This window comes from Schistocerca serialis, chromosome 7 (assembly GCF_023864345.2).
Source record: "Schistocerca serialis cubense isolate TAMUIC-IGC-003099 chromosome 7, iqSchSeri2.2, whole genome shotgun sequence".
NCBI lineage: Eukaryota > Metazoa > Arthropoda > Insecta > Orthoptera > Acrididae > Schistocerca > Schistocerca serialis.
In genome coordinates, this window is record NC_064644.1 from 297,808,654 (window position 1) to 297,828,354 (window position 19,701).

A 19,701-nucleotide genomic window follows, 5' to 3' on the forward strand; every position below is an offset into this window, starting at 1 on the left:
TGTGAAACTAGCTTCAAGAGCCTGAATATTGCCAATTTCTACAAAAGTACTGGTGGTGCCTCAGCCTGTCGTAACATGGAGTACTTAACAGGGATTGGATCTGTCACTTTTTATAATGAAAATTTGGAAATGGTAAAATTGTTAATTGATTTATTTCAGAGGGACTCTTCAGTTTCAGCATGAGAGACATAAAATACTTTCTCTGAACCTGACAATGAAACCATAAATGCTCTTCCTTGTGAGAAGCATCACAGAATTAGAATCTATTGTGTCGATTTTACAGAAATGGTTGGAAAGTGTTGAGAATGTCAAATGCAGGCTGACTGACCTTAGATGTGGTACTGGACAGAGGATACATATTGAATGAATTTCATGATGTTTAGACAAGAAATCCAGGCTACTTGAAATTTCCTACTATCTGCAATATCCTCAGTGGAGTAAAGTAAGGTAGCTTAGTAATTAAAGGAAGATGGAAATTTATTAAACAGATGTGACCAAAAATAATTTTCTATTATTAGCAAACAGACATGACTGAAAATAATTTTCTATTATTAGCACAGTATAGGCCTTCAAACTGAAAAAATTAAGCAACGTAAAATGTATCTTCTTAATTTTCTTTTTGTATTTGAGGTACATGTTTAAGTGAATATAAAAATGATTTAGTACACTATGGCATAATTAAGAAGTTGTGTTATGTTAAATATGTACCTGGTAATAAAAATAGTTTAGGTATATTATACATTTTATAACATATTTTACCCATATTTATTACATAAATATGTGCGTATTTTGGGTGTTGATATTACGTTAAAATCTGAGCTCTAATCATCTCTGACACTGTTTTATTTCTGTGACGAACATTAATCTGCAGAATTAGATAACTTTCACACTTTTTCTGTGTAACTGGTTGAATGTAGGCATAGGTAAACTCTCTGCCTTTCAACAAGAAGATATTTTTGAAGCATAATTGATTAAAGCAGGTACACCATGGATTGTTGCCCTAGCTACACTTACACAGTGATAGTGTTCAAGATAAAAGATGGTATGTGCAGGCATAACAGTGAAACATCATAAGTGAAGAGCAATAATACTGGTGACTGGTGGTTGAAGACCAGCCCCAAATGATAGAGAGCACTGAAGTATATGGTCAAGAAGAACTGCAGTGTTAAAGCAGTCATATTAATCAGAACTCGATCCATTTTATGAAGACAATATGTTTATAACTGCAGTCCAACAAAAGCTACCCAGATCGAACATCCATAGACGGACTGAAATCTCTCAATCTCCAATCATCACTGAAAATACTCTAACATGATGCAAATGGCGCTCGCAGTCATACATTGTTGAACCATATTATAGCATGCACAAACACTGATGGGAGAGAGTATTATGAACCATAAAGCCATCCTTCTCTTTTTTTCAAACATGCTGTGATTATGTACACATGTAAGCTTATGCATTAAACTACCCACTTTTAAACAACTGTGATTCAGAGGACTATAAATTGAGAGTTACCTGTTATTTTATTGTAATTTTCACACTATGCAGTAAATCTATGAATTGCATGGACAAATTAAGTTGTAAAAAGTATTGCCTCCAAGTGAAAACAGCATCATACTGTAGTGAATGAGTAGATAACCAACACACCTGCCATCGTTACAGAGAGAACTGCCAAGCAAGGAATAACCATTTACAAAATACAAATGCTTTCTAGTAAGACTGACAACACCTGAACAGCAATTGGTATAAATTGAGATTTGTCAAGAACACTTGTATATTGTAGTGGAAATGGAAATGAGCGTTTGGTGTCATTGGCCGGGAGGCCCCTTGAGGGGCAGGTCCGGCCGCCTTGGTGTAGGTCTTATTACATTCAACGCCACATTGGGTGACCTGCGCACTGGATGGGGATGAAATGGTGATGAAGACAGCACAACACCCAGTCCCTGAGTGGAGAAAGTCCCCGACCCAGCCGGGAATTGAACCCGGGTCCGTAGGACGGCAATCTGTCACGCTGACCACTCAGCTATCAGGGCAGACTGTATATTGTAGTATTTCCTGTAATTGTAGCACCATTACTGTTAAGGGAAGTTCACTTCATCATTATTACGCTGAAATTTTAAAAAAAGCACAAGCTGGAAGTAATTCTGTTGCCAACCAAAAAGATCAAGGCTGTCTTATCTGTAGGGAAGCCGCTAGTTATCTGTGTTGTTGTCTTCCACGAAATGGTTGTGTGAAGAACAGTTACATGCAACAGTTCAAAATGAATTGTGTATCAGTTTTTGAAGATCTTCATTGAGTACAAACAAATAAAATACTCTGAAATATTTCCTCTTATCAGGTTGTATGCTGTGAGAATACATGCTCTTCCACTACCAACCATAATTTCCATTATTAATTCCAGAAAAAGACAACAACATTGAATGCACTCTAAGTCTTCCAGGAATGGGCTCTGTGTGAATTACTACATTATAACCTGTCATTATATCTTCTTGGGAAGTCACAGTGGCAGCACCAATATTATCTGTTGTTGCATGCTGCTATAACTGACTGTTTCTAAAAATTGGTGTGGTCTCCATCGTCAGCATCAACACAGCATTAATTACTATCTGCAGTGGAAATGAAATGGCATCTTCATTTCACAAAATTTCTTTTGACATTGGTAAATTCTTCTCATTCCATTCCTTGCTGTTTCATTGGTTCCCAAAATTATTGAGGAGTGTTCCTGCTGTAAATGGCCAAAGCTGACTAAGTTGGAATTCCTTCATCAAGATTTTGGACAAAAGTGCTTGTTTTTGTAGTCAAATGAGAGTGCTAAATGGCACTGATTATCTCCACCTACTTTCATTCTTGTACGCAATTTTGATGTTCATATATGGATCAGCAAGTCAGTTTTTGTGATTCAGCTTAGTCCAAACCTTTCCTCCTGTCTGCAGGATAAAGCAACATCAAGCTCCAGAAAGGCAGCGGTTTGTCACCTATGGTAGTCTCATTCGCTGCTGCTGTCTTGTTAGAGGAAGTTACTTCTATCTTTATTTAATAGTATATCAATGCAAATAATCAATTTTTATCAGACTTGCCTTCTAATCCCATCTAGTAAGTCTTCCCTGCCCCAGGGTTCTGGGCTACTTTCCCAAACTCTCCCCATTTCCTTGACCTCACTAGTCCTTTTCCTTCACCCTTCTTCCTTTCCCTTGAACCCTTCTGCCAGAAGAAGGAGCTTGCAAATTTCAGTACCTTCTCATGTGTTTTTTCCTTCTGCAGCTTTGTGAGTAGTTTTTTTTATGTATCAAATTAGATTTTATTTGATATTAATTTGATACTGGATATCCTTTTATCAAAATTTTCATTATGTGCTTATATGGCAGAGAATTTGTATCAACAGTTATACATTAATTAATAGTTTAAATATATGATTTGTTGGCATTCGGAGTGCAGGAAAATATTTGCTTGTCAACATACATTGATTAGCCAGAACATCATGACCACCAACCTACTACCAATGTAGACCCATCCAAGTGATGGCACCTGGCAAGGAATGATTGCTAGTCAGACACATGCATGGTGCATGTTGTATTGGTGAGCATGCTGTCCGTGTTTAGAATGGGGAAGGTGCACAATTTGAGTTTGACCGAGGGCGGGTTGTGATGGCCTAGAGGCTCAGCATGAGCATTTCAGAAACTGCATAACTTGTTGGGTTGGGTGTTCAAGGAGTCCTGTGGTGACTGTCTTCAACACGTAGCGAAACCAAGGTGAAACCACATCTAGACGTCATGGGGTCGGGCGGCCATCCCTCATTAGAGGTGTCAGATGTCGTAGGCTGGACAGATTGGTAAAAAAGGACAGGTGGCGAACTACGGTGGAACTAACATCAGACTTTAATGCTGGGCAGAGTACAAGTGTGTCCAAACCCTCCTCAGTTGACGACCTATGAACGAGCCAATGGTTAACACTATGACAACAGCAACTATGACTGAAATGGGCACACGACCAATGGCACTAGGCATTGGTGCAGTGGCAAAGCATTGCATGGTCTGACGAATCCCGATACCTTCTCCACCATGCTGATGGCAGGATGTGAATCTGTCATCTTCCAGCTGAACAGCTCCTTGATACCTGTAATGTGGGATGGAGACAAGCTGATGGTGATTCAATTATGCTCTGGGGAAAATTCACATGGGTGTCCATGGGTCTAGTGGAGCTCGTCCAAGGCACCATGATGGAGAGGAGTATCATGCACTTGTTGGTTGCAGACCACGTCCACCCCTTCAGGATGATCATGTTTTCTGACAGTAGTAGCATTTTTCAGCAAGATAATACACAACATTACAAGGCCAGGAGTGTGGTGGAGTGGTTCGAGGAACACAGTGGTGAGTTCCAGTTGATGTGCTGGCCCTGCCAACTCACCAGATCTGAACCTGATCAAACACATCTGGGATGTGATTGAATGTAGCATCAGAGCTCATTGCCTCCCTCCTTGGAATTTACAGGAATTAGATGACATGCATGTGCAGATGTGGTGCCAACTCCCTCCCTTCCAGTGATCTACCGAAGCCTCATTTTTTCCATGCCATGATGCATCACCACTGTTGTCTATGCCAATGGTACACATACCGGCTGTTAGGTAGGTGGTCATAATGTTCTGGCTGATAAGTGTATATTACTGTATTTAACTTCCAATTTTTTTCATTGTTAGTGTTTTACATTTCATAATTCGAAGTACCTTTATACAGCACCTGTTCAAGTACATCTACTTGATATTGGTTATACAGATATCACAACTGGCCTATAATTAAGCAGTAAGTGTACTTATAATTTGTTAGGTGTCATCACTTCAGAGCAGAAGCTCATGTAATTAAAATGATCTCCAGAAGCCTTTCACCTAAAATGAAACATCTATAAGTTGTAATTGAATCTTTCTTTTTTTTTCGTGCAGTTTCTGGAATCGCCCCAAAACTGCGTACACCACCTGATCTCTCACCAGTAGTGCCTTCCTCGACGCCTGCAGTCATTGGATCCTGGCGGTGTCCTCAGTGTACATTTGAGAATGGAGCTGGAGCAATGGTTTGTGAAATGTGCCATGGCCCACCCTTGAATTCCACTAGCCAACTACCAAAGGTGCCAGCAGCTGCATCAAGCCCAGCTCCCACAGTGCTGCAGCAGGCGAGTGAGCTCATGGAGGAGCTGCGTCACATTGAAGAGCGGGAAGCTCTACGGCAGTGGGAGCGTATTGTCCAGTATTGCAAAGAGGTCAGTGCCTGCTGATGTAAAACATGCCATTCTTATCTCTCAAAAAGCTGTGAGATTCAGATGAGTCTCAGCTAAGTTTTGGTTATATGCTTTCCGCAACATACAAAAATTGTGAAAAATTCTGCAAAGCTAAAGTGTTTGAAAAATTCTGCAAAGCTAAAGTGTTTGAAAAATTCTGCAAAGCTAAAGTGTTTGAAATTAATGTCCTTGCAGGTAGTGTACTCCTCTACAAATGCATTTGTTCAGTATCTCATTGGTGTTCACTACCCTGTGCGATACCACAAATTACGACCAAGTTAAATGTTATCAAATGCCAGGGACCATCTCTGAAGCTCAAGATTGTGTGGTTACCAAACAATTATTCCACAGTTCTGCCATTGACTACCTTACAGTGTTAGAAGAAACTCGTGAACTGCAGTAGAACTGCTCTCATGTGTTAATGCTTGTTCATTCAAGTTATCAAATGATATCCTCAGTTTGTCCAAAAATATTTTAGCATAATGCACAGTTTCCTTTATTCATAGGCAGGATGCTCACTGGGAGCATAAAGTAATTGTTTGAAGTGTTCTTTATGTGCATCTATTGAGAATGTAAAATGAAGACCAATGACTTTTTCCAAAGTATCTCATAGTAACTGTGATAATTATCAGTATAAATAATAGAACTAGTTACATTTTATTTGTAGTGTGCTTTACGAAAGTAGCCTAGAGTGGTTGCTTCTGCCTGTTAATGTATAGTTTGGTTGTTCCACATCTCTGAATGACTCCTTCCATGATGGGATTTGCCAAACAGAGTTTTTGAATGAATGGATGGAAGGATGGAGCACATTTGCAGCTGCAGATATGAAAATTTAAGTTGACTAGAAAACTGGTGAACACTGTTTTGTACAGCTTGATTTCAACAGCTTGCTTACAAAAGTGAACACTGTGGGCTTGGTAAGATTGAAAATCATATTAGTTTTGTTTTCAAAGCAGCTTCTTTTTACTGCTGCTTGATTACTAAATAATGAGATTATCTGTAGCTTACAGTCCCAGTTTAACACTGCTGCCAGCTTGACGTAACTGACATGATCCCATTTTCTGCAGAAAAATCTGAGAGATCAATGGTCACCACTTCAGCCCTCTGTATCCAATTACTAAATTTTTAACCTAATCATTGTCTTAACTACCCGGCCAGTACCTAAGGAATGCAATATGCTGTAATTTGTTGAAATGTTTTCACACACATGGAAGGAATCAAAGAAATTACCTGTTTGTAAAGAGTTTGCTTTATTGACTTCACATGACCTGTAGGCTATAAAGAAATCACAATAGCCTAATCATTCTTTGCTGATCCATTGGAAATGTATCACCCCTCACTGATTTAGAGAAGATTTTATCCTCAGCTGCCATTTGCTTTCAATTTATTTTAACATAACATCATGACTGCTGCTCCTTCCCGGATGCCCTATACTTCATAAGCATTTCCCCACTTACTATAAACTGGCACTAAGTTTCTCTATCCTTCATCTTTTCCCAAATCCAACATCAATGCGACAGTCATCTGACAATCACCAGCAGGAAGAAATCGCATCACACTTCCTGGCAAAAGGAGTTCCTTCTAGTTGCCCCTGTGCCAAGGGAACCGAATTTTGTTTTTCTCTACTATAATATTCTGTTTTATTTATTCATATAGCTTTCCCACTGGCTTGGTGTCCATTAAGTGATCATTCTTTGTGCGGATTAGAGCCTGTAACATCCCTTCTTTTAAGTGATGTTAAATGTTACTGTATGCAGTGTCATTACTTTTTCAGTTGCATCTATTCTAAATTTGGTTCTCTGCACTCCTTGATGAATTCATTTTTAAATTACGCATGCTGTTTATTTACCATTGTATTACTTGATTTCCTGCATTTCCTTCTTAAAAGTGAAACCTGACATATTTCATTTTATATCAATAACATTTTCATCCTTATCTTTGCTGAACCTCTGACAGCCTCTGTTTTTATCAGTATCTCACCTCTGAATATGGTTCTTCGTTTTATTTAATATTTTGAATAATGATGGAGATGAATGTCCTGTATTTTGCAGTCTTTATTGGAAATACTTGCTCCTTTTACTATTTTTTAAGAGGAAATTTGGTTTCACTAGCCGAAACCTACAAAAGAGTTCTAGATACATTTCTCTGTCTGCCTTTCCCAGGCAATATTCATAATTAATTCTGTTCTATTTTTTCATTCTATTTAAGAATTCAAGTTTCACAAGATTATGAGGTTTCCACTCTATTCCAAATATCTTGTAAATTCTTCAATTTCATCACATAATCTCTTTCCTAGAGACCGACAGTTATTTTGTAGTGTTGAGTATTCCTTTATGTGATGATAATGATAAGCAAGTGAATCTGATATGGTACCTCAGCAAGTGAGTATGATGTGGTTAAGGTTTTACTTTCTATGAGTTTCTGTATTGGGTGATTTTTAAGTTTTCTCTCCTTTCTCAAATGTTTCTTTACCCATTTTATCAACAGTGATTTTGTTTCTCCATGAAACTGCCATAGTTCCTCTGATCATTTTGTTGATGGAGATAAGGAGGCCACCACCAACAGTTTCTGTTTACATAACACACAATTTCTCTTACCTGTTTGGATATTTTCTCGATGAGAGGCTGACAAAAAACTCAATTTTTTCTACTCATAATATTTGATGATCATGCTTCAGAGTGTTAAGTATCATACATTAACAAACAGTAAATAATATTATAAATCAACAGACAAAAGCACAGTGTCCAAAAAATACCACACATGACAGGTTGCTGCCAGAAACTGAACAGTAGTTTTCTTTTCAAATCTTTTCTTCAGTCGCTCTTTCTTTCAGGCAGTTTCTTCACAGCCAAGATGTTTTTGTCGTTCTTATCATTTCCATTAGCTTTCTCGTGATAAGATACCTGCAAAAGAACAGATTTATTTGTCAAATTCACTGTTTCCTGTTCACAGTTTTATCAAATAAATGCATAAAAAAACTAAACTCCGGCCAAACAGGCCATGAAGGCCCAATGGTACCGACCAGCTACCATGTCATCCTCGGACCACAGGCATCACTGGGTGTGGATATGGAGGGGCATGTGGTCAGCACACTGCTCTCCTGTCCATATGTGAGTTTATGAGACCAGAGCCGCTACTTCTCAACTGAATAGCTCCTCAGTTTGCCTCACAAGAGCTGAGCAAACAATGCATAGATGTATTAATAATATTTGTCAAATTTAGTCTCACTTTTGAAGCATCTATCACACTGAGCATATTGTACAGCACAGTAGTTTGACACTGGTGGGAATGACTACTAGTGCAGGCAAATCATTTCTTGCATTGACTTCAGCACTGTGTACACAGAAGAAAAAGAAAACAATATGCCGGTTCAGGGAATGGTTGAAATTGAGATTATTTTTAACAATGAAAATCTGCTTAAGAAAATATTGCACTCAGAAACTGAAAATTACATCAACTTTCTCTGAATGGAAAATCAAACTTTTAACAACTTATTAGAATTACTTCACACTGATACTGAAAAAGAAGATGCAGTTGTGTGAAAATATGTTGTCCTCTGCTTGGTCCTGTAGTGAATGTTCAATAAAATACACATGCATTGTCTGTGAAAGAACCAGAATGAGTCAATTTTTTTTTAATTTTATTTTATTCTCCTCCCTTGAATGTCATGCCTAGAATATTGATTCTGTTCTTAATGCCTTCATGTGTAATATGTGCTCGGATTTCTTGCTAAATATGTGCAGTGAAACCTTACATGAACAATGTCTGCCATCTTGTCAAATTGGCCATCAATCAAAACTCCTCTCAAACCCCTCAGAGACAGCCTGTCTCTCCTAAAATGTCCAAAAAAAGGGAAAAAAAGCTGCACAGTGCCAATAATTTGTCACGCTATTGAAATTTGAGAAATTGTCTGATTACTGGCCTGTAGATGTACTTCTTCATTTCCCACTCCACCAGTCCATTTCACTTATAATATTTTTCTCCACAACCACATTTAAAAGCTGTTGAAGCATTTTCTTATTTCTTTTTCACTTTTCTTCTTACCATAAATACTACACTTCATATACTGCATAATTTATTGGCATGGTTCTTTCTGCTCTTACTATTATACCTCTTGATTTTTGTAACAAACTGTTTTAGGTTTCTCAGCATAAATACTGAAAAGCATTTGTGACGTTGGTGACAAACAGCACCCTTGTTTAACACCACTTTCAGTACCTGTTTTGTCTGTTGCTCCATTGTCAGCTCTTGGTATCACTTTCTGTCTTCTGTAGAGAGTACTTTTCTTAGTCTTCTGTTGTTTCAATGTACACCAGAATTTTCAAGTCCATTCCATCGAAGTTTTGTTCCCAATCAATAAAATGGATGTGCATATTCTTGATAACTTCTGAGATTTTTGTCCTGTCATGCCAACATTCACTTCCATCTCATGTTCCTTTTCCTTTCCTGATTGCATTGAGTAACTTCAGCTTTACTAGAGTGGTAAAATGGGGCAATTTGTACTTGAGAGATGTATATGCAGTTTTGGGAGTGACAGGTATTTGCTGACCACTATGAGAGATTGACTGTGTGTGTGATGTACCTACTGCATGATCATCATTGCACTACACTCTTCATAGCTGTCAATCCTGAAGTAAGGTTTAACATAAGTGTGAATCATGCTGACAATTTTGTTTTATGATGACCAAATGTTGGACGAATGCTTGACATAAATATTATGCAACATTTCAGAAACGATGTGTTACATAACATGCACAAAAACTACCAATGTGTTTAGAGTATTTGTGGGCACTTGGTACAGAGAAATAATAATATGTAAAGGTAAATAATATGTAAAGGTACAAGAAGAGAATAGAAGCTTTCGAAATGTGGTGCTACAGAAGAATGCTGAAGATTAGATGGGTAGATCACATAACTAATGAGGAGGTATTGAATAGAAATGGGGAGGAGAGGAGTTTGTGGCACAACTTGATTAGAAGAAGGGATCGGCTGGTAGGACATGTTCTGAGACATGGAGGGATCACCAATTTAGTATTTGAGGGCAGCGTGGAGGGTAAAAATCGTAGAGGGAGACCAAGAGATGAATACACTAAGCAGATTCAGAAGGATGTAGGCTGCAGTAGGTACTGGGAGATGAAGAAGCTTGCACAGGATAGAGTAACATGGAGAGCTGCATCAAACCATTCTCAGGACTGAAGACCACAACAACAGCAACTATCCTGATCCATCCTTAGATTCTTACTGTTAGGTATATAATGAAGAAAAATGTTCTTTGGTTTAGAGAAAGTGCTTTTGGTTATCAGGAAAGAGCAAGGATGTTGTAAAAGTCTATTAATATCAATAGAAAAACTCATAAGATGTGGAATTTTAAATGATTTTGTTTTATTTCCAGCATAAGGAGCCTTTTGTAGATGACTCATTTCCTCCTGCTCCAAAATCTCTGTATTACAATCCTGCAGAGACCAAAGACAATCATGTGGTGCAGTGGTCAAGGCCACATGAGATAAGCACAGATGGCGATCTCAAGAAATGGGTTGTGTTTCGTACCCCTCTGCCATCTGATATATCACAAGGTACAGTCAGTTATCAGTAATATGGATTTTGCTTTATGTGAATGTAGCAAGAATTCACTCTGCACATCTTTTTCAGTAAATTATTTCTCTTATGTTTGACAATAACTATGACACTTGTTTACAAAGATAATTTATATATCTGGTGGCTTGTTTCCAATTGGTTCCTAGTAAGAATCTGTACAATGCAGGTGTGATGTGGGGGCAACAAAGTAGATAGTGAGTGAGCTGTATGATGATTTATATTTTAATTTATCTCCAATGTGGCCATCCCTGGTTTTTCCGATAAAAATCAACTTCTTTTATTTTTACAGAATTATATAAAAGGAGAATACATTTATTCCTTACAGCCAGTTCCTGTAAAGTGTAGATATATACATACTTTTTTGTAATGAACATTTTCTTCCTGCATGAAAAGTTGCCCCAGAATATTATGCCATATGAAATTAGTGAATGAAAATATGAAAAGTGAGAGAGATTTGGAACTGACCACCAAAGTGTATAGTGAGCATGAGATACAGTTCCCAAAACAGATATTAAACATATTAATGGCACATTATTTGCTAGATTACAGGTTATTCGACTTCACATCATTGTAACATTAATTAGTTAAATATGCATTTTAATCATTGCATATAGCTTCACTATCTTCTTATATACCAAATGCAGAACATACAGGTAAATTCCTTGTCTGTGTTCATAAGTCCATTTCTGTCAGTACTTAATCCCCCAACTTTTAAATCTCTCCTAACATAGCTATGGAAATATGGGCCTCAGTGTTTCTCTCATAGAGAAAGAGCTTTTCACCAGTATGAGCAGGCTGTTTGATAAAGAAACATAAACTGTCTTCACTTAGTCATGCCATTATTGATGATTTTTTTTTTACTTGTAGGTGTGCTTGGTAATTGCTGGTTGCTGAGTGCACTTGCTGTACTGGCAGAGAGAGAGGATCTTGTGAAGAAAGTGATGGTAACTAGAGAATTCTGCAAGCAGGGAGCATATCAAGTGCGTCTGTGTAAAGATGGAAAGTGGACTACAGTGCTTGTTGATGACCTTCTGCCCTGTGATAAGCGAGGACATCTGGTTTATTCTCAGGTTGCATTTATTTTCTTAATATAATCAGCAAACTTAGAAGTAGAGTAACAAAATAATGTAAAATGTAATGTTTGCTGTCAAAGTGCTATTTTAACTGCAAAAGTAACTGTGTGAACAGTATTGTTGCATATTAATATTCATTGTAAACATCTGAATTAATGATACAGGAAGTCTCTTGATAAATTCAAATGTTGCTGAAAAATGAATATTGCATCTGATGTTAACGGTGTTTGTCACGCTTTTGGTGAATAAAATAAATGTTTTAATTTAATCTAGCCCATGGTATTATAACAATTGGCATGACAATAGGTAAGGTATATCTCATGAGAGTAAAAACGGTTTATAAATAATGTGGACATACATTTCACTACAGAAACAGTTAGTTGTTTTCAGTTGTTAAGCTGAAGTGAAATAAGTAAGAGTAGAACATGGTATTCACTTGTATGTCACAAACATTAGAGTCAAACAATAAATGGCACCCTTGAATTGGTAAATTAATTATTTTTGCTATTTTCTCGACACATACTCATTTCAAATAATTCAATTCAAAGATTGTTTCCACGTTGTGTACACGTTTTATGTTAAAAATAGCAACCACTAATGCTACATCATGCAGAGAACCACAATAAGATCTGTGGGAAGTTAGGTAAAGACATTGTCATCCTTTATGTTAATGCTATACCTCCCAAGTCACACTCAGAAAAGGCTTTTTGCTCTATGTTTTGAACCTGGAAATATGGCATCATCCACCATAGAGTTCTGACTCATTGCTATGTGATTTTTATATGCTCAGAAACATGAAGGAACATTTCATGGCTGTCTATTTTTCAACTATGACCATCTGTAGACAGCTGTCTTACACTCACACTGAGAAAAGACATTGATTTCTTTTGTCATGGCATCAAATCTTTCATGTTATATTCAGTACATGATTGCTGTGCCTAGTTAATATAGAGCAACATATGTGGTGCACTTGTATCTAATTGTGGTATAGTGTTGTTGCTCTTCTATTTGTGTATGTTTTCACATCTATATCCATACTCTGCAAACCAATGTGAAGTGAGTGCCAGAAGATATTTTCCACTGTACTATGTATTTGGGTTTCTGCCCAGAATGGCCGCTTAAATATTTTTTTTGCAATTAGTTTGTCTAACTTAGTTTTCATGGTTCCTAAGGGACTGATAAATAGGAGACTCTAGTCTATCCTTCATTTAATACTGTGCCTTGAAACTTTTTGTTTTGTTTTTAAAGTGCATAATTTTACATTTATGATCATTTAAAGCATGTTATCTGTCATTACACCACTTTAAAATCTTATCGAGATGGGACTGAATATTTGTGCAGCTTTTTAAGACAATACTTCCTTATAGATAACTGCATCATGTGCCAAAAGTCTGAGGTTTCAGTTAATATTGTCTGCCAGGTTATTAATTCGCAAATCGAAGAGCATGAGTTTCAATAACTTCTCTGGGTCACACTGTAAGTTATTTCTACATCTTTTGAGGACTCTGTCCTTTACCCTTTGTCATACCTGCAAAAAGTTTGTGTTACAAAATTACATTTGTTACTCCTTATGTTGTGCTTTTGGTAATAAGCATAAGTGTGGTACTGAGTCAAATGTTTTAAGGGCTTGAGAAATACTGCACCCATGTGACTACCTTGATCCATGGTTTTTGGGATGTGACAAGACAAAATTGTGAGTTGAGTTTGGAATCCATGCTGAAGTCATTCTGTTCCAGCTATCTCATTACATATGAGCTCAGAATTTGTTCTAAGATTCTACAGCAGATCAGTGTCAAAGATATTCAATGGTAGTTTTGTGGCTCATTTCTGCTATCCTTCTTGTATATAAGTGTGAACTGTGCTTTCTCTCAGCTATTGGGCACAATTTTTTGTTTTAGGGATCTAGGGTTTATTATCGTTAAGAGGTGCCAACTCGACTGTGGATACTGTATATAATCTGACTGGGGTTCCATAAGGCCCTGGGGTCTTCTGTAGTATTGGCCGTTTCAATATTAACAATGTCACCTACTTCTCAGTGCCACTGACATTTAATCACTCATCTTTGCAGTGGTGATATAATCTAATTGTGGCTGTACTCCTGGATACTTCTCTGTAAAAGATAATATAAAAAGATAATTCAACATACCTGCTTTTGTTTTGCTACTCTCAGTTTCAGTTCAAGTGTTATCCATGAGTGTGGACACTAACTGTAGTTCCGCTGAAAGCCTTAACATGCAGCCAAATTTCTCCAGGTATTGTGACAGGTCTTTCTCAATAAGATTCTGCTACAACAATTGTTGAAGGCTTCACATATTCATGCATTGCCCTTTAGACAACCAGACACATTTCATTCAACATTTCTCTATCTGTAACCCTATGCTTTGTTTACCCCCACTTGTCGTGCAGTAGTTACTGTTTCTTTACAAAGACAGTATAATATGAGGGTTCTTCCTGTCACAAACTGTTCTGTTGTGTATGTGTGTGTGTGTGTGTGTGTGTGTGTGTGTGTAGTGCTTCGTCAACTACATACTTCCTGTATGTGCTCCTTCCCAGAGCTAAATGTTTAGAGTTCCTTCCTGAGATGTAACACTACTGCCTATTTATATACAATATAACTCCGCTTTTCTGTTCCCGGAATTAACGTTTTCCCACTATTTATGACATTTTTTATTGGTTCTGTCAAATTTTCTATGCCCACAATGTTAATTTCCACCTGATTTTGCGTTAACATATGTATAATTTTCCCGCGATTTATGCATTACAAAAAAATGTTTGCGGAGAAAATATGACGCTGGTATAGTGTTGGCCATTCAGTAGTGTTTACAAATACTACGTGGTTAAGTTTCTTGACACCAGGGCACTCTATTCAGTGGATTTGAATGGTAGATGAGAAAAAGTTGTTACAATTCGAGCCGTATCTCCCACCGCTGCCTAGCTCTGTGTGGCGTGATGGCTGATGGGAGTAACTAAGTTCGTTCAAATGAAGATATTATGACCAATCATAACCATTTTCAAACTGACTCTACTGTGCAAATGCAGTTTCATGGTTGTTGAGATCGTTGTGAAACCTTTGTTGAACCATATTTAGCATGTTTTGGCATATGGCCACGTGGAGTGCTAGTTGGTACCGTCATTCACTTTGTGTTGCTCAAATGTTTTTAGTGTGAACACAGTGCCGGTTACATATTGTATTCATGTTGAGCAAAACATGTTTCGAAACTTTATTCTCATTGTCAAGTGCAGCATTTATGTATGTATTTTATGTGATGTTACACAAACAAACAATGTGAGTGATAGTTTGTGTGTGTGTGTGTGTGTGTGTGTGTGTGTGTGTGTGTGTGTGTGTGTGTGTGTGTGTGGTTTTCTACATAACTGATGAGGAACAGTACCTGATAACTTCAAAAAGAAGAGTACAGTGCAAGAGACTCAAAATAACACATATTCAAACACTACACATAATACTTATTTACATATCTGCACTTGACAACAAGAAAAAATTCTTGAAACGCGTCGTGCTAAGCATGAAAAAATACGTAACTAGTGCAGTACTTCATTATTTAAATAATGAATGACAGCTGCAGGATTTTCAAAAACATCGATTATGTTGTTTGAAATTAAGTCAAATGTTTCCATTTTCCAGACGGTTATCAATTCCAGTTACATCAGCAGTTTTTATTAGATAATAAACCTTTATTAGATAATAAAAAAGTCTCCGACAAGTCTTTTGAAGCCTGTTATGTACATTCATCGTACATAAAGAGCAAGGGAGTATCCTATATGTAACTTTTACGGCTTAAAACATTATTTTGCACATTTTACATTTTCCCGCATTTTACACCATTTTTTGAAGTCCCTTGAAAAGTGTAAAAGCGGGGTTTCACTGTAGTCTCCTGAACATTAAATGTTCTTAATGGTTTTCTTTCCTCTTTGCTCTTTGATAATCACTGTTGCTACAACTGTCTCATGGTAACAATGCCAGTGTAAATGAAGACGTCTTCAGAGAAGTCAGGCATGTTTGTTGCCATTAGACATAACGTATTTCCATCATGAATGAGTTTCCAAACTATCTGTTGTAAGTAGTTTTCAGAGAAATCATTTAGTTTTTGTTTTGTAAAATGTCTTGTCACATCCTACTTTTACACTACTGTAATTATCTCATGTAATGGATGATTATTACTTCTCTCATTGATGACAGTGTGTTTCAGGAATATATGCATTGGTGAGCTGAAGTTTTCTCTATCATTTATGGTTGCATCTGAGAATGAGTCTGATGGTTGATAGATATGTCCAATTATAAGTTTATGCCCACCCTTCATATTGAATCTGTCCAAACAATCTCAGGTACGTCTTCAGTTCCTGTCTCAGCACATTTGATTTATGTGTCTGCCATAACAAATACACCACCTCCATTTCCAGTTACCCTGCCCTTTCAATATACACTTAGATTTTACCCCAGAAGTCTCACTGCTGCCAAGCTATGATTTTAGCAGTCTTTCTGTACTGAGTATTACATGCGTTCCACTGTTTATTATTACATGACTTGGGGTGAAAAGCCACTACTGCACAGGGTTGGGTTGTAGTGGTGGGTCGTGATGGAGGTGCAGGCCATTGGGAGCTCAGGGAACAACATCAGAACTCAAACATTTTATCAAGATTTCGTGCTACTATACTTGTAGTACTGCAGTATAGCAGCCATTCCCTCTTTAGCGCATGGCATAGATGGCTTGTGGTGCACTGCAGTGGCCAGCTGGAGGTCCAGTAGCCAGCTATCATGTCTGCGATGAGGAATGTTGACACCAAAGGAGCATGCTCAGCAGCATGTGCCCCAGTTAGGCATAGTATAGCTGCTCATGGATGACAACAGTTATTGCCAAAATAGCAGGGGATGATAGCTTCTGGGCATGGAAGTCACCCCCTTGAGTGGTGGTGCATGGTGCCAGAACACCTGCACCAGAGCAGGAGGGTAAGTGGCTGTACCCAGTCAAGATTTAATGCTCTCCAGGGTAGGAGTCTGGCTGCTGTTGAAGCATCCCTGTTGGTGGCCCACCAGTAGAAAGGCACTAAGTTCTGGGAGGAGGACTTGGTTCTATAGGATTGGCCAGTGATGGCGGAGGCCCACCCTTCTGATGGCTGCTGATTGCATACCATTTTGGCACCTGGTATAGTCCTGTCTTTGTCATAGGTGCTGCCAGATTGCAAATATCTCTGCTAAAACTGATGGTTATTTATACAGGTTAAAAGCTTATTTGTGGTCAACACAATGCTTCTAGCCATACGGAGAATAACAAATCAAAGGCCTGACTTTGCAGAAACTACTTGGCTTATTCTGCAAGAGCCCCATCTTTCTATTTGTTGGCAGGATTACAGTGCTCAGCTCGGCCTGTCTCAAGTGCATAAACAGCACTGTGCGTGACCTGCATGCTGATGCCTTGGCATTGGCTGGCTCCTTATGGGTCCTTTAATTACTGTTGCTGAGCTACTATTTTCCAGAGTTCATCCAAGAATTAATGATGGCAGTAAAATTACCACATTTTGAACTCTGACAATTCGTTGCAAATGCTTCAGCAGTTGATCAATAGATTTTATTACTCTCATCTGTGGCAGGATTTTATTTTGATCTCATACTAATATTTCACAGCTATCATTACCTGGACTGAATGGAGAGTTGTCTAATCTAAAAGTAATTTATATATAGCATATGAACTGTCAGTTAGCTGGGTAGCAGACTACGATGGGTTACAATCACATTCATTAAATATCTAGGTAAAATGTTGCAAAACAATATGAAATGGAATGAGCACATCAAGTTTGTAGTAAGGAAAGTGGAATGGTCAACCTCGTTTTATTGGCAGAATGTAGGGAAAGTGTGGCTCATCCATATAGGAATGGCATATAGAACACTAGTGCAATCCATTCATGAGTACTGCTTGAGTGTTTGGCGTCCCCACCAGTTCAGATTAGGGGAAGGCATCAAAGTAATTCAGAGGCATGCTGCTATATTTATTACTGGGAGGTTTGATGCGCTTGCAAGTATTATGGAACTGCCTCATGAAGGAAGATGATATTATTTTCCCAAGGCACTATTGAGTAAATTTAGAAAACCAGCATTTGAGATAACTGCAGAACATTCTACTGCCATCAACATACATTTTGTAAAAGGAACATGAGTGTAAGACGAGAGAGATTAGAGCTTGTACAGAGGCTTTAAGTCAGTCATTTTCCCCTCATTCTATTTGTGTGTGGTACAAGAGAGGAAATGTCTAGTAGGGGTCTATGGTGCCCTTGCCATGTTTCTTACAGTGGCTTGGAGTATGCATGTGGATGTAGATGTAGAATGCATACTTACCGGTACTGTTACAGTCGGACACATTTTTAGATAGAAAGATGGGTGTTTGCTCCTCCTGTGTGTTTAGAGGTGTGGCAGAGAAGTCACCTTCTCCTTGGGGAAGGTACAATTGTTAGTGAGATACAGATGAAATTAGCCTTGAGTCATGAAGGTTTTCTGCGGAGCCTTCTCATATCACTGTGGAGGGACAGCCAACAGTTACAATTACCAACATCAACAACAATGAATTATGCAAGTAATTAATTTACTTTTGCATAGTGCCACAGTCACACTAAAGTTTTTGACCATTGCAACTGTTCAGTAGTTTGGTTAACATGTGCTTCTTCAAGAAATTATGCAAGTAATTTCTGTGGACCATCTACAAATCGAAACTGATACACAAGCTACATTCTAATTATCCTGTAAAGGGACAGAACTTGTTTGAAAAATTTATGATCACTGTCAAAGAGGGTAATGGCTTGAGAGAAAAATCATTGCGAGTGATGGAGCAACATTTCTATGGAACAAGGAGGATGGCTATGAGCTGCCAACATCTGGCCACTAGTGGTCCAAGACCAATAAGCACTGCACAGCCATCATGGAGATAGTGCCACAAGAGAGCACTGATGCCTTCCTTCAGAATACAGTAACACTAGAGTCAGGAAACTGATTTAGTGACATTGGAAAATGACATGACAGTCCATTTTGGACACACTGCATAGGAAAGACAATCTTCAGGAGACAGCAAATTAGTCATATGAAGAAGAGTACTACATGCTGGTGAGAATTTTGGATTTATAGTTCTCAGTTTATTACACAGAAATATGTAGATGAGTTCCCAAAATGATGTTGTTCAAGTTGGCTTCACTGTGGAGGTCTATGAGCTTATAAGAACTCATTTATAAGGAAACGTCTGTAGAGGTAGTTATGAGATGATAGAATCTGAGATATGGAATGGTATGACTCAAAAGTAAATGTGTTTTGTGCTGTTTATTAACAACTTGAGAAGGTTGTAACAATGGTTAATCACAGCAGATGAAGAGAAACAGCAGTTCATTTGCCGTTAAGATGGGGACCTATCACTGTTCCACAGCTAGAGGTCTGTGCCGAAGTGGATATCTGCAGTAATCGTTACACTGCAGATAAAGCATGCACTGTTGCACATAACTGCATGTTATCTGTGGACATCTCCAATAATAATTGCTTTGTAGTTAAAAATTAAAGGACAGTATCAATTTTATCATGCCCTTTTCGTCAAATTGTTTTGCCTGCAGTCAATGAACAAGATGAACTGCAACTTGGTTGTAATTTTAGGAAAAAACTTGAAAACAATGGGCCAAGGTAAAATGGAAGTCTGTTTCTTGCTTACCAACTGGCTATGAAGACTTTAGCTGTACCCAAGGGACCTGCACATAGTGTCCATGCACTACTGTGACTATTTTT

At 38.0% G+C, this 19,701-nt stretch overlaps 1 protein-coding gene across 1 annotated transcript in view; it reads left to right on the forward strand.

Moving 5' to 3' along the window:
* LOC126412414 (calpain-D-like) overlaps positions 1-19,701 on the forward strand; it is a 126,888-nt gene that overhangs the window by 15,197 nt on the left and 91,990 nt on the right. The window contains exons 4-6 of the mRNA XM_050082002.1: positions 4,934-5,247; positions 10,658-10,838; positions 11,728-11,930. Coding sequence (XP_049937959.1) covers positions 4,934-5,247; positions 10,658-10,838; positions 11,728-11,930 — 698 coding nt within the window. The remainder of the gene's footprint in view (positions 1-4,933; positions 5,248-10,657; positions 10,839-11,727; positions 11,931-19,701) is intronic.